Source organism: Pseudopipra pipra, chromosome 11 (assembly GCF_036250125.1).
Source record: "Pseudopipra pipra isolate bDixPip1 chromosome 11, bDixPip1.hap1, whole genome shotgun sequence".
NCBI lineage: Eukaryota > Metazoa > Chordata > Aves > Passeriformes > Pipridae > Pseudopipra > Pseudopipra pipra.
In genome coordinates this window covers 11,656,058-11,669,517 of record NC_087559.1, presented here as the reverse complement: position 1 = coordinate 11,669,517, position 13,460 = coordinate 11,656,058, and the positions used below count along the sequence as shown (strand labels likewise).

At 48.1% G+C, this 13,460-nt stretch overlaps 1 protein-coding gene across 1 annotated transcript in view; it reads right to left on the bottom strand.

The window, feature by feature from the left end:
- Positions 1-350: 350 nt before the first annotated feature.
- PODXL2 (podocalyxin like 2) overlaps positions 351-13,460 on the bottom strand; it is a 32,641-nt gene continuing 19,531 nt past the window's right edge. The window contains exons 3-8 of the mRNA XM_064667508.1: positions 11,936-12,822; positions 10,842-10,916; positions 7,772-7,928; positions 6,826-6,887; positions 5,016-5,195; positions 351-4,668 (exon numbers count right to left, since the gene is read on the bottom strand). Coding sequence (XP_064523578.1) covers positions 4,459-4,668; positions 5,016-5,195; positions 6,826-6,887; positions 7,772-7,928; positions 10,842-10,916; positions 11,936-12,822 — 1,571 coding nt within the window. The 3' untranslated portion in view covers positions 351-4,458. The remainder of the gene's footprint in view (positions 4,669-5,015; positions 5,196-6,825; positions 6,888-7,771; positions 7,929-10,841; positions 10,917-11,935; positions 12,823-13,460) is intronic.

Genomic DNA, 13,460 nt, shown 5'->3' with positions numbered 1-13,460 from the left:
AGCTGGGTGGGACGCACATGGCACAGGGCTGGGCACACATGCAGAGGCTCTGCTCTAGAAAGAGGCTCGTGCTAAGCCATTCAAGCAGAAAAGACTGGTCCTGGGCTGGTCCTGTGGGTATTGGGTAGGACACCTCAGGGGAGAAGCCACTTTCCCACAGCCTGGGCACCTGGCACGGCTCAGGGCTTCCACAGAAACCTGGGATGGGAGAATTAAGTAGTGCACTGTGGGGAAAAGGGGGCCAGGCTGATCAGCCCCATCCCAGCAGAGGGACCGTGGCTGACAGTGAATTCCAGATGCAACACACATGAATTCAAGCAGATCTAACCAAGCAAAGCACTGCACTCGGGTCAGTGTTCAGACACCCAGCAGGTGCATTTTATTGCAAAGAAAACAAAACCACAACCCTATTGCTTCCAGGGCCAGACACAACTGTTTCTAAGCAATCCCAAGCAGTGGCCAGGGCTTGCAGACAGTTTAGGTCCAACAGGAATGAAGGTGTTGAGAAGAATGGCTGGGAGCCTGGCTGTCAGCTGAGATGAGCCCACAAGACTCTCATGAGCCAGCACAGACAAAGGAGCTTGTTGTCTCTGACTGTTCCAGCTGCCCCAAACTCTCTGTGAAGGAGAGATGTGCTCCTGCATGGCTGTGAAGGCAGATGGGAACAGACGAGTTGCTGACAGCAGTGGCTGCAGTGGGACCCTGCTGCAATGCTCTACGGTCATGCTGCAGTAATCCATAGGATAATGTACCTTCATTTCACACTGTATTCTGTGCCAGAGGGATCCTTAAGGTGGTATCTTGAACTATATTCTGAACCTGCATTACATACTCCGCAGCACAGTTACTGGGTCACTTCTCATTGTTTCTTTCCACTCTACCCACCACGAGGCAGCGTGCAGGATGCAGGATCCTGGAACATGTTAGACTCCATTACAGATGCTGTTCCAGACATCTGGGCAACACCGTGGAGTAATCTGTAGCTTGGCCATCCCAGACCACATCTGGCCACCATTCCACAGACGGAGATCCACTCTGATCCTGGCTGTACCTCCAGACGCTGCCATTGCTGACATTCCCCAAGGTGCTGCACTCCTCATACCAGCACCCAATGCTCTTTCTGAAGAACCACCTTCACATCAAGCCAGAGTTTCTGCCTTCTAGCTGTGGTCCCAAGGAGCAGAGAAGGCAAGTGGAGGACAAAGCTGGAAAATGGAGCTGAGACTCTGTATTGCTACCCAGGTCCTCCACACCGGTGATTCCAGAGAATGTGCCATTTCACTGTTTTGCAGACAGGGATGTCCTCACACAAACCATCCCTGACACGCCTGGTGTGAGCCCCTCTGCTCATAGGCAAGTCCCGCAGCCCCTCATGAATAAAGCAGGTGACTGTCCTAGGCAAGTTACAGGAAACAAATATCCAGAGCTAAAAGAGGGAAATTGTTGGGGGGGTTATTATTTTTCGTCTCCAACTCCCAACAGCCACCAGGTGTCACTGCGATCAAACGTTTGGCAGATGGAACTATGGCGATGTCCGAGTCGGTGGCAAACAGTTTTCCAGGAATTGCTTTGTCTCCTGCATCTGCTCTGTCGCCTGGCACACCACTCTGAGAAGTCCAGCTTTGACAGTTTTTGTTAAAAAGAAGTTTAACTACATTAAGGTGATAGAAAAGCTTCCTGTTACAAATGCTAAGACAAAGTTTTTCTTCCTCCCTGTGCAGAGCTGAAAATGCAAGCACTGAACAGAGTAAGTGGGCTATCCAGCTCTTTACAGTGCTCCCCAGCCCACAGGTCCCCGGAGATGACCCGTCTCTGCAAGCCTGGCAGGAGAGGGACAACAGTGCAATCGACTTGAAAAGATCAGCCTAGTGCAAAAAAATGATACAGAGAAAAAACAAACAGTAAAGGGATAAAAAGTATCACCAGACTAAAGTGAAATGCTATCAACCAGTAGATTTCGGGAGCTAAACTGGGATCACACAGCCAGGTGCACCCTGTCAGAGACAGTAGAAAATTGTCCTTAGCCTCATGACAGCCACCCTTAGACACTCAAGATCACCTGAATGCTCCAGATGGAGAAGAGTGTCTCTGGAAAACCTTCAGGCCACAAGAAGCCAGAAGAGCAAATCAGGAGAACTTGTTAACTCATCATGAGGCCCACATACCCCCTTGGTTTCTTCAAAGTTTGAAGACTCTACACAAGATCAGGAAGTGCTGAGCCCAGCCAGCAGCATTGCTTTACCACCTCCTTGTTGCTTCTCTGAATTAGGATAGTGGAGAGGAAACAGGGCAGCAAAGCAGCTCCTAGCAGTGACATGCACCAAGGAAGGGGTTTGTGAGTGAACTGATTCACATCTAAGGGGTGGCTTTATCTTTTTAATAGCCACTGGGCATTAAAAATGTATTTAATGAGGATTATTGGACTTAGAAACATTTACACGGTGAAGCTGCCTAAAGGCCACGGGCATGCCAGCCCCCATTATGCTAAGTGCTATACAAACTCAAATTTTAACTCCATGCTTTAATTTACTCATCATAACAACTTGCATTTCATCCTGTGAGCCCCAAAGTGCCATCACCACAGCCACTGGAGCTGTGCAGTTACACTGCACAGACCCATCAAACTCAGCAGGAGCCATAAGTGAGGGGTGGCCAAAGAAGGGCCGCATGTGGCTGTTCATGTACGTGTACTGTCCCCCACTACCAACTGCTGGGGCAGAAGGAACTGCTCTGAGCATCTCTGCAACCCTATCAAGATACAAAAGGAGCTGATGATCCACTGTCTTCTACACAACAGGGAAAGATATGGAGGCAGGCTAAAACCACTGAAAACTGGAATCTGGATAGGAAACCAATGGTTTGATTCCTCAATAGACTGGTATCAATGTGGTCTTACATCAAGGTGACCTGTGATTCAGTTTGCATGCAAAGCGCTATGCAAATGAAAACAACAGACTCTTGCACCTTGACTTTAGGCACACACACCAGGGATGAACATGCTAAAAATACCTATACATACAGTGATAGATTTACAGGCTCGGCATCAGGCTGCACATCTGGGGCCTTTCTGTACAAAGGTTCCCTTAAAGACCAAGTGTGAAACTGCATCTCGCAGTGAGCAAGCGTGCAGATCACCGTAACAGAGAGAAATACTGCTGCCTCTGACCAAAGCAAGTCCCTCAGTCCCTCAATGACAGAAGAAACAAATGTTTTCGAGTCTCAGTTTAGGCAGGGCTCAGAGAACAATTATGCATATTCACGTGTCTTTTATCACAAGTCTTCAGGGAGCTGGAGACTCAAAGTTGCCTGAGGCATGCCTGAGAAACGTTCATTGGGGAGCCCTTAGATCGACTCTCATCTCATCTGGCTTACACTTGCTTAAATAAAATAATTTTAAAGATGTCACTCCGATTTACACCCGTGGGACATTAAACACTTCCACCCTCCTCTCAGGGCAGGATGCTGAAACGGAAACAAAAGGGCCAGAAAAATGACCTGTTTCTGAGTTTTAACTTTTCCAACTGTTTATAAAGTCTCACACAGTCTTTATTTTTACCTCAAAATGACCAACTGAAACCAAACTATCCTGAAAAATAGAACTGGAGTGGAAAAGGTCTGCTAGTCTAAAACTGAGATTTAGACATGGGATACTTTGCTGATGATTTCCCAGGCTGTTTCGTTAAAGAGGCATGTAAATGTCATTTTTGAGCAACTCTCCAGCCTAAAGCAAATTTCCAGCTAAGATGCTGCACCATGGCACCAAATTCTCTGTAACCAGTGAAGCAAGGGTAAAGTGCTCAAACTTTGCAAACTCAGCTTGGAGCTGTGGAGCTGAAAAAGAGAGTGGGGCTGTTTGTGGTACCAGGGGTGAAATGACAGCAGGGGGGATGTTTTCCCCGAATGTAAACATCAGCTCTCATCTAATTAGCAGCTGAATGCTAGAGCACTACAAAACCTGTTTTCACATGTGGAATGCAAACTCTGCCCAGGACATCGACTGAATCCTGGCTCCCCTCCCTTCAGAATGCACAGGTGTTACTGCACCTGCACAGACTGAACACGATCTCAAGGTCAGGATCTGGGAAGTGAATTTACTCCCCAGATCTGGACTTTTGGTGGCCGACAGCCTCACCATCTTGCTTCTTAAGCCCAGCCACTCTCAGCCACTACAAGAGAGCTACATTTAAGTGCATTTAAAGGTGATAAAAGCATTGGTGCTACTGATAGGAACACACACACAGAGACCTACAAACCCACCCCTCCCGCTTCCCTCTGTTCAGTGATCCTCCTGGCTCCAAGCCTCAGATGCAGGCTCAGGACTTCTACTGGGAAGATTTGCCCAAAGACCTGTTCCAAGGTTTTAAGAAGTTCCTGAGAAGCCACCTGATCCCATGGTCCATCAGTCAAGATAGGAGAGAAACAAGTGTATTTAAGAGGGTGGTTCCCCCCGTTCTTTTTCTAAAGATGTGTGTCTTCCTCAAACACATCAACATCCTCGCTCGCCTGCTTATTGATCAGGACATCCCAGCTGTCGGGGCCATTGATGGTGTTCCCACCGTTCACGCTTGGCTTCTTCTCCTGCATTTCCGACTGGCTGTCACTGGCCACATCCAAGGTGGGGTTGTCATGGCAGCCGTTCTCAACAAAGCGCAGCTCCTCCCCGTGTGACTGGAAAGGACGAGAGGAACACAGATGGAGACAAAGGAGGACAGGTCTTAAAGCTGCTGAGAAGCACAATCAGGTCAGGCTACAAGGGTCACTGAGAACTTTGCAGGGTCAGTGGGAAAAGGTAAATTTGCTCCTAGCCCAGCCCTCACAGTGGAAATGAGCTGTCCTAAGCACAGCAAGAGACAGGTTTGCATTCTTGCCTGAATGGACACCCTCGCTGCTCCAGCTGTGTATCCAGCTATGTCCCATAAGTGGACAGGGGAGAACAATCTCCCTCTTAACTTTCCAATCCCCTCCTTCCCAATGGCTAAGAGCCTAGCCACCTTCTCCACCCATCCAGTGCTCACCATGTTCTTCATTTTGGGCAGGCGCCTCTGCCAGCAGTTGTATATGAGCCCCAGCACAATGATGATGGCACAGATGGAGCCAATGATCACCAGCACCACAAAGAGCTTCCCATAATCACTGCGTGTCTGGTTGGGGTGCGACTGGCAGCTTGTGGTGGTTGAGTAGTTTTGGATACCAATCTGGAAGGAAGAAAGCAGTATACTAAATGTCCTGACCTGCAGTCAGGTGGGATCCTGTTCAGACCTTCCAGGGTCCAAGTACAGGACCACCACTGTGGGCAGAGGAACTAAAAGCCAGGGTTGGAGAGTCAGAAAGTCTAGTCTTATGTGACTAGAAGGCACATAACTAAATATGACACCATTTTCCATGAAACCTGACAGCAAATGACAGTAGGCACAATCTTATCTTGATCACCTGCACAAAGATCACACCTATGTGCATGACAAGGAGGCTTTCATGGGACGAACCACCCAAGACAAACTACGATCATAGAATCATGGACCACTGATTGGTACTGAGGCTTTGGTGACTACTTGGCAGAGAACGTAACCATAACAAATAGGTTTCCATTAAAGCTGAGGTCCTAAGAGGGCATAGTGGTCTTTATGAGGTCTTGAAAGTGGACAGCTGCCCACTGATCCTAAAAGCTTAGGAATAGCTGCCATAGAAATGGGTCCCCTGTGGCTGTCAGCAAACAGCCCCACATCGGTCCCAGTGACTTAAGATTTCAAACAGGTTATGTATCAATACTAAGTATGATGGGTGTAAGAGAATATCCTCCCTCCTCCTTCCAATCTCATGCCAGCACAAGGTCAGTGCAGTGAGCAGTGTTTCATTATTGATAGAGCTGGAGAGTTGGAGGCATGTGGTGAGGCTGCTCTGGTAGGACTCAGGTTAACATCGGGCCACAATTGCAAAGTCAGACCTTGCACCAAGACAAATCCATCTTTCTGGACAGTTCTAGGTGCTGATACTTTAGTCACACAATTTCTACAGGGCTGGCTTTTTGCACTTTCTCTGGTGTAAGCCAATCAATACAGCACTGAGCACTTAATTTGCTTTGTCTGATTGCACCAGTTTCTTAGGTCAGGGAAAAAAATGAGAGCAGACAGCCAACAAGGCAATGGCCCAACCCTGCTGCTAAAAATCAGCAAAATTACTCCCAGTAGTGTAAAAAACCCAAGCAGAATCAGGCCTACATATCCTGTAAGGCTAAGGGGAAAAATCCAGAGATCATGGGACTAATTTGTCCTCTTCTCTATCCTCTTCCAAGCTGCCCAGGGTTAGAAAGGAATATGTGAGAGCTAGAGGCAGCTGGCAGAGGAATCTGGCATCCATCATCTCTGGTCCTCCACCTGCCCTTGTGTAGGTAGTTGTCTAAAGGAGTAGACCCTGGGATTGCAGAAGGCATGTGAACATGTCAAGAGAAGCCAATGTATATAAAAAACAGCTGTAGGGTGAGTAGGGCCAAATCAGGGACTCTACAGCACCCACATTGCCACTGACAATAGCATAGAAGGGAAGACACCAAGAATCCCAACAAAATGAATGTGTGAAAAGCAGTTTCACAACAAAGACAGAAAAGCTGGGAGGAAATAACCCATAGTTATCTCTTAAAGAGAGCAGACATTTGATGGCCTGGCAACTACCAGTGAGGGCAGAAGGGAGTTTGCCAAGCGTCTGACTCATCTGTTCACCTGCTGTGGGTTCAGCACTTGGTTAGACTGAGATATGCTCCCAGTTTTCAAGTTGCTTATTTTAATTGTATAGCCAGTCTTAACAAATGGATGCAGGCAGACAGGTTCTTACCTCAGCTAAGCTCCTCTTAACATCCCCCAGTGCCATGAGAACATCTTTTGTAGGGATAACGCCTGTAAAGCAGAGGAAGAGATCAGTGCTGCTTTCAGCTCAGGTTACTCAGTCAGATGTATTCATCAGTCTGAAATCCCTAACAGGATGGAGGTAAGGGAACACACATTTTTGTTCATTGGTGCTTTATGTCAGGAGGCTGAAAGAACTCAAGGACCATAGACAAGGGTACCTCCAAATATTCTCGAAATAAGTAAAAAAATCCAGGGAAAACTGATATCAAAGCCACCTAGATACCCTTCCCACTGCCACAGCAGCTCTCAACATCTGTGTCTGCTCTGGGAGCAAGCAGCAACACTCAAAAAGTCATGGATGCAGGTTCATATAGGTCATTTAGGCCATAATGTCAACATTGAAGGCCTCTGTCACTAAGCAGGCAACAGAAGCAGTACAGGAGAAGGACCTCCATACCAAAATGAAAATAAAGAGATGGTAAAATGTCCCACGTTCACTGTCAGCTTTTGTTTCTTTTGGGATGCAGGGGACGCACCATCAGGACTATCCTAATTCAGACAAGACTTAAGAACTGATAGGTTAGGAAGGGAACCAAGAGCAGGATGTCATACCCTGCCATTGCATCTTGCCCATGGAGTACATAAGCATCAGGAGAAAGCTGACAGATGCTAAGGTGAAGGCAATCCAGGGAGAGAGCAAATTGCAGATACAGAGCTTTGTACAAGCAGGGAGGGGCAAGACAGAAGGCAGATGTGAAGAAAGAGTCTTATGTCCTCAGTCCCCCTCCATTCCTCAAGTCTAGTGAACACTGGGAACTGGTGGGATTGAAAGGGAAAGCAAAAGCTCATTCCAACATGGCTGAGCACATCCATTTGGGAGATCCTTAAATGCACCCCCACATCACAGGAAGGCTCCTTCTCCCAGCACTTACCCTGTTCCCCTGCCAGTGTCATTAGCAAGTGCTTGTCGTTCTCGTTGGGTTTGCTCAAAGATATCAGCCAACGGTCCTGCAGTCCATCTGCCTGTCTGGAGAAGGCATCCTCCACCAGTGCCAACAGCTGGGGACCCCTCTCCAACCGAAACTCCTCCTGCCATGGGAAAGGAACCTTGGTGAGTACATGGTGGGAACAGGGCAGATGTAGCACTGCAGGGATGGTATGGCTGAGACCCCACACCAGGTGTGCCCAAAAGCCAGCAGTGTTAAACCTGGTGCAACAGTCCCCTGCACATCCCCAGTGCCCCAGGCTGGATCTACATACATCTCCTGATGCACCAACCCTCCTCCTTGGTTCCTGTGGCTGCCATATGTCCCACACCAAGCCCAGCTCCTCTGGCACACAGGGATCCTGAAGCAACATTATTGTGTAAGGTAAGAAGGAATCAGGCTCTTCCCCACAGCCAGCGCTGGGTCAGCGGGTGCCGCTCAGCCTGACATGCTCCAGCCATCCCTCAGCAGGCTCCTTTGCTGCTTTCTCACTCCTGTGTTTCTATTCTTATCTCCAGTTGCCATGCCAACCTGAAGGCCACACAGATGATTAATAAAATGGAGAGCTCTTGTTGCCATGGCAATTTGAAGCGCTCAGGGCAGGCACGGGCCTGTGCCAAAAATGGCCTAATTGGAAAAGACATCGATGACTGGGGCCTGAATCACAAGGGCCTGCCAGTGCCTACTCTCATCAGGGTATGGATTTTGGCATGGGGAGGCAGGAGGAAGCAGCACCGCGATGCAGCACCATGAAATGCAGCTCCCACTCACGGCCCCACTGCCAGCCTGAGGCTCTCTCTTGGAGGATGCAGAGGAAGGAGGAGCAGCTAAGGCCAGGAGCAGGACAGAAGCAAGATGTTTCTGGTGATGAAGAAAGCAGAGGCTGTAGAGTACTGACAAATTCTCCATAGTGGAGAGAAGGGAGCAGTGAAGGAGTCTGAATGCACACACACCTAGGTAGAGATCACCTCCCGATACACGGCCAGGTACCACTGTTGGGTCAGATCCTGCAGACCTCACTTGGGCAAAAATCCCAGCTATGTTGAGCGAGAGATGTGCCCAGAAAGAGACGGAAGTGATTCCCTTGCCCAGAGCCCATTGGGAAGACAAATGGCCTTCCAGCTTAACCCAGCAATACAGACATCATCCCTACAGCAGGTAAAAGCCTGGTGCTATGAAGTATATTAAAGCTCAAGGTCCAACCCTCTGGAAGGGGTTAAGCACCCTACTTGTCCCTTGGCTTTTCAGTGGGACTCAGTACTACACCAGATCATGGCACCAAAACATAGGAAATACGTGTAGAATCCTCATTTGCACTAATTTAAATTACAGTACTTGCAACACACATTCTTCCTCACAAACACAACAGGGCTCAGGTACAGAAAGCAGAAAACAAAAGGGACAGGCAGACTGTAGGTGAGGTGCCCAAACTGAGTAAATTTCCACGGGTAGGACACAAACTGCATCAAGATCAGTGGAAAGGAGAAGAGCTTGATTCCAGCTTTGCTCATGCAAAGTGGTAATGGAAGGCAGGGAATGAAGTGATGCTCATGTTAAATATGTATGTCGACAAATGTCCCTTTGAATAAGGGGTAGTACAGCACAAATCATTCACTGGGAAATATGTTTTGAAACATGAAATCAAGTAGAAAAACAGTTCAGCCCTGCCTATTCCACGGCACCGTGTTCCTTCAGCAAGGCAGAACTGAGGATTTAACAGCAAAGACATAATTTGATCAAGAGACATCTGCACATCTGCTTTTCAGTTCTCACCCTTACAGTGGTTTAAACAACACAAATGCAAATGAACACAGGAAGGAAGTTACTATGTATCACAAAATTACCTAGCATTTAAAGTCCACAGAAATGGGAGAAAGAGTGATGGGGACTAGGACATGGAGGAAACAGGGCAGCAGGACTGTGGTTTTCAAGGACTGATTTTCTGCGTTGCAGTTGTTAACTGTAGCAGAGATACTTAAAACCCTTCCAAATGGCTTGTCTAAATCAGGAGGAAAAAGAGTGACTTTTCATCTACTCTTAGAGCATTCAACATGCTTTACTGTGTACAGACATTTCCCCATTTTCCATGTTCCCAGAAAGTTCACCTTAAAAAAAAAATAAAACCCAACCAACCAACAACTCACCAGTAGCAGCAATAGGTCAGTGCAGGAACAAGACCAGGTGGCTCTGCCCAGAGCAGGAGACTCAGAAAGCAAGAGTGCAGACACAGAAGGCCAGAACACAGTTCCTCAATTAAACATTTTGGTCTCAGGCTGTCAGGCTCATAATAATTTCTTAGAATATGAAAGACACCTTGACCCAGGCCTTGCACAACTGGTTTTTAAGTGCCTGATAAAAGGCCAAGCAGAAGTGAACAAGCTCTTTTACCAGGGATCCACAAGGGACTCTGGGCTCATGAATTAACTGCAGCTTTATGAGGATGGATGGACCTCTGCATTGGATTAGCAGAGCATGGCTGGTTAACAGACCCAGATAACACATAAGATAAGAGGGTGGGGAGAGGAGGCCCTTAAGGATGATTTAGTGATAGCTGTTTGGTACTTAACCATGCACACTGTAAATGGGAGTCCCTATTCCTCTGAGCCATCAGAGGATCATTACTATATGCTGGAAGGAAAAGGAAGCGAAGGAAGGAGAATTGCACTTCAATCCTGCCACATCTCCTACCAGTAAGAGGTGCAATGTTAAAAGCTCTCATGTCTCATGACAATCCAGGTACAGACTGGCACAGACCACAAGCCAGAAGTTAGTAAAAAATCCAATATGGTACTGACATGTGCTAGACTTAGAGCAAAATCATCTCTCTCCGCCCACTCTTTGGGGAACAGAAATATTTCTGTCCTCCTCTCCTTCTCTTCACAGACTCTACAGGGAAGCTGAGATTTAGTGCTTTTAAAATGTTTTGTAGTGAAAGCAGACATCAAGAGCTAGGCCTGCCTCTTCTTCTCTAAGCACCATTCCCCCTGTGCCATCAAATCTCTTTGGACTGACTTACACAGTCAATGTTATCCGACATATTCAGGATGATGTAATTTTTTCCCGCAAGGTTGCTCCAGTCTTTGCAGATCACCTGGAGAGACAAGACAAAGACAGCTGAGTTCAGCTAGTGAATGCTGCTAAAAGCACAGGGTACACAAGGGACAGAAGCAAGGTGCCATACCCCCTTGAGAAGCACTTCTCAAAGGATGTGACTGTCCTCTAACTCTCTGTACTGAGGAGGAATCACCATTTCAGTGACAGTGCATGTAGCAGGAAAAAAGTCACTACACCACCTTGCCACGGACCAGCTTACTTTCCACCTCTGTCTAGGAGGACTCAGGTTCTCAGTGGAAAGCTCTCTAGCCTGCAGCCTTATCAGCACTTAACACAAAACCTAACCAGGAGTCTCCTCGGACTTTAAACAGATTGGTGAGACAAGGCAGCACTTTGCAGGCAGGATAGGATGCACAGAGGGGCTAAGTCACTTGTTCAGGCTCCTGAGTACCAAAGGGCAGAAAGCAAAATTAAAAGCTTTGCTTGGTACTTTCTTACCAGTCAACTCCTGCTACATATCTTCTTTTAACCAGCTGCCAGTTTGCTGGATTTAGGAACTACAGTTCACCACACCCCTCCTCTCCCACAGGCTCTCCCAGAACAACATCCTCACAGGTCACTGTACTCTGCTCCACCTGCTCTGCATCTGGTCCCTGCAGGCAGCAGCAGCAAAAATAGCACTTTCTTCTCACTGCCTTTCCAGAAATCCTTGGGGCCATTTTTGTCCTGACACTTCCAATAATGCAGGCTGAGGAAACAAGGAGCTTTCTCTGCTGTGCATGCTCCAGAGGGAAGGTGTTCTGCTTCTGTTTATTGGAAGCAGGATTTTGTGTAGCTGGGAAGATGTGAGGGGTCAGGGTTTTCACCAAGGATGACGGATACCCTTAAAAAGTGCTGCAAAATACCCTCCCTGAAAGTTCACTCACCCGCCTGGGTGAACAGACAAAACTCCTTCCACCAGTCAGACTTAAGGATGGGGTTAAACACCCCCACAAGAGGGAAGGACCCAAGTATCTCCACTGCAACCTCCCACCCATTCCCTGCTCCCAGTGCTACCTGTGCCGAGTCCCAGGGCAGCTCTGTTGGCAGCACGGCCATGCGGGCATCCCCAGCCTGCGGTGACAAGCTCCTCTCTGCTGCCACAGTCTCAGTGGCTGACTCAGTGTCATTCCAAATGGGATCCAGCACAGGCTCATCAGCTCTGTCCCACGGAGACACAGAAGTGGGATGCTGCTCACTCCCAGAACGAGTCTGGGCGTCTGGGGAGCCGCTTGCAGGAGAGGGTGTTCCCACAGGCATTTCTACTGTCTGCTCCATCTCAGTCAACATCGTGGGCTTCAGCATCTCCCACCCCACTGTGGGCTCTGAGACCTCCTCTCTGGCCGAATGTTCTTCCACACCAGCCTCCACCGTGGTCTCTGCAAGCTCTGCTCCTGTGGTACTCACAGTAAGCTCTGAATCTGCTCCCCCAATAGCCCAAGTGTCCCCAGTTGTCACCTCAAAGAGTTCTTCTGAAAGACTGGGAGATCTTGCACCAACAGTAGTAGAAAAAATAGAGGACACAGGTAGAAGACCTGGTCCCATGCTGCTCCCAAGGTCTACGCCTGGAGAAACAGAGTCCTCTTCTTGCCCTCCTATGGCTGCCTCAGTCACAATACCTGGCCTGGCGGAAGCTGTGGAAAACAGAAGGGAGAAGGAGTCCTCTTGGTCCACTGGTTCAGAAGATGTAACTTCTGGCCCGGAGGTCTGGAGGCTCTCCACTCCTCCTCTTGAGTGGTCTATAGGGAGCAGCCCCTCCTCTTCCTCTAGCATAGAGAAAGGCGTGTGCAGGTCAGGCTCAACAAATTCTGCTGGTGGCTGGACAGTGGCTGTTTCCCAGTTGTCCACCTGTGTCCCATTCCGTTTCAGCAGTGCCTTCTGAGATGCAGCAGGAAAGCTGTAATCTAGGAAAAGATCCAAAATACTTCATGTCACATCCAAAGCAACTAAGAACTCTGAAAGGCAGAGAGCTGGCCCCATTATAGGTGTTCAGCCAGAGATTGGGTCAAGTGGCAGAGACCTTCTAAGAACAGGTATCCTAACACAGCAAAGAACAATCCCATCCAATAAGTGCACTTCTCCAGCACCCTATCCCATCCCAGCGAATCCACATTTCCTAGGGACAATTTGCATATCCATTCTCTCCACTCCTTTCTGTCCTGAGGCTTTTTTACAGACAATAATAAGAGTTTTGACACCTGGCATCTTTAATTTGAGGTTATGAGTGTTAGAAATCGGGCTGGGACTAGGCTGGGACCCAGAGATTCATTTCAGATGGGATTCAGAAAGACAGGGGTACTAGCAGCAGTCAGCCACAAGCTAAATGAGAAATACTAGAGAAGAGAAACAAAAGCACAGCAAACCAAATCCTCCTCCCTGGCACACCCAAGGAATACCACCAAAATCTGAACCAACCTGGGCATCTTTGAAACGCAGCATTTTGGTTTGTACAGCACTTCATAGCATAAAAGTCATCCCCCAAACATCTGCATTATGAGACTCCCGCGTCAATAACGAACAGTTTTGTTTTGCTACAGCAGCC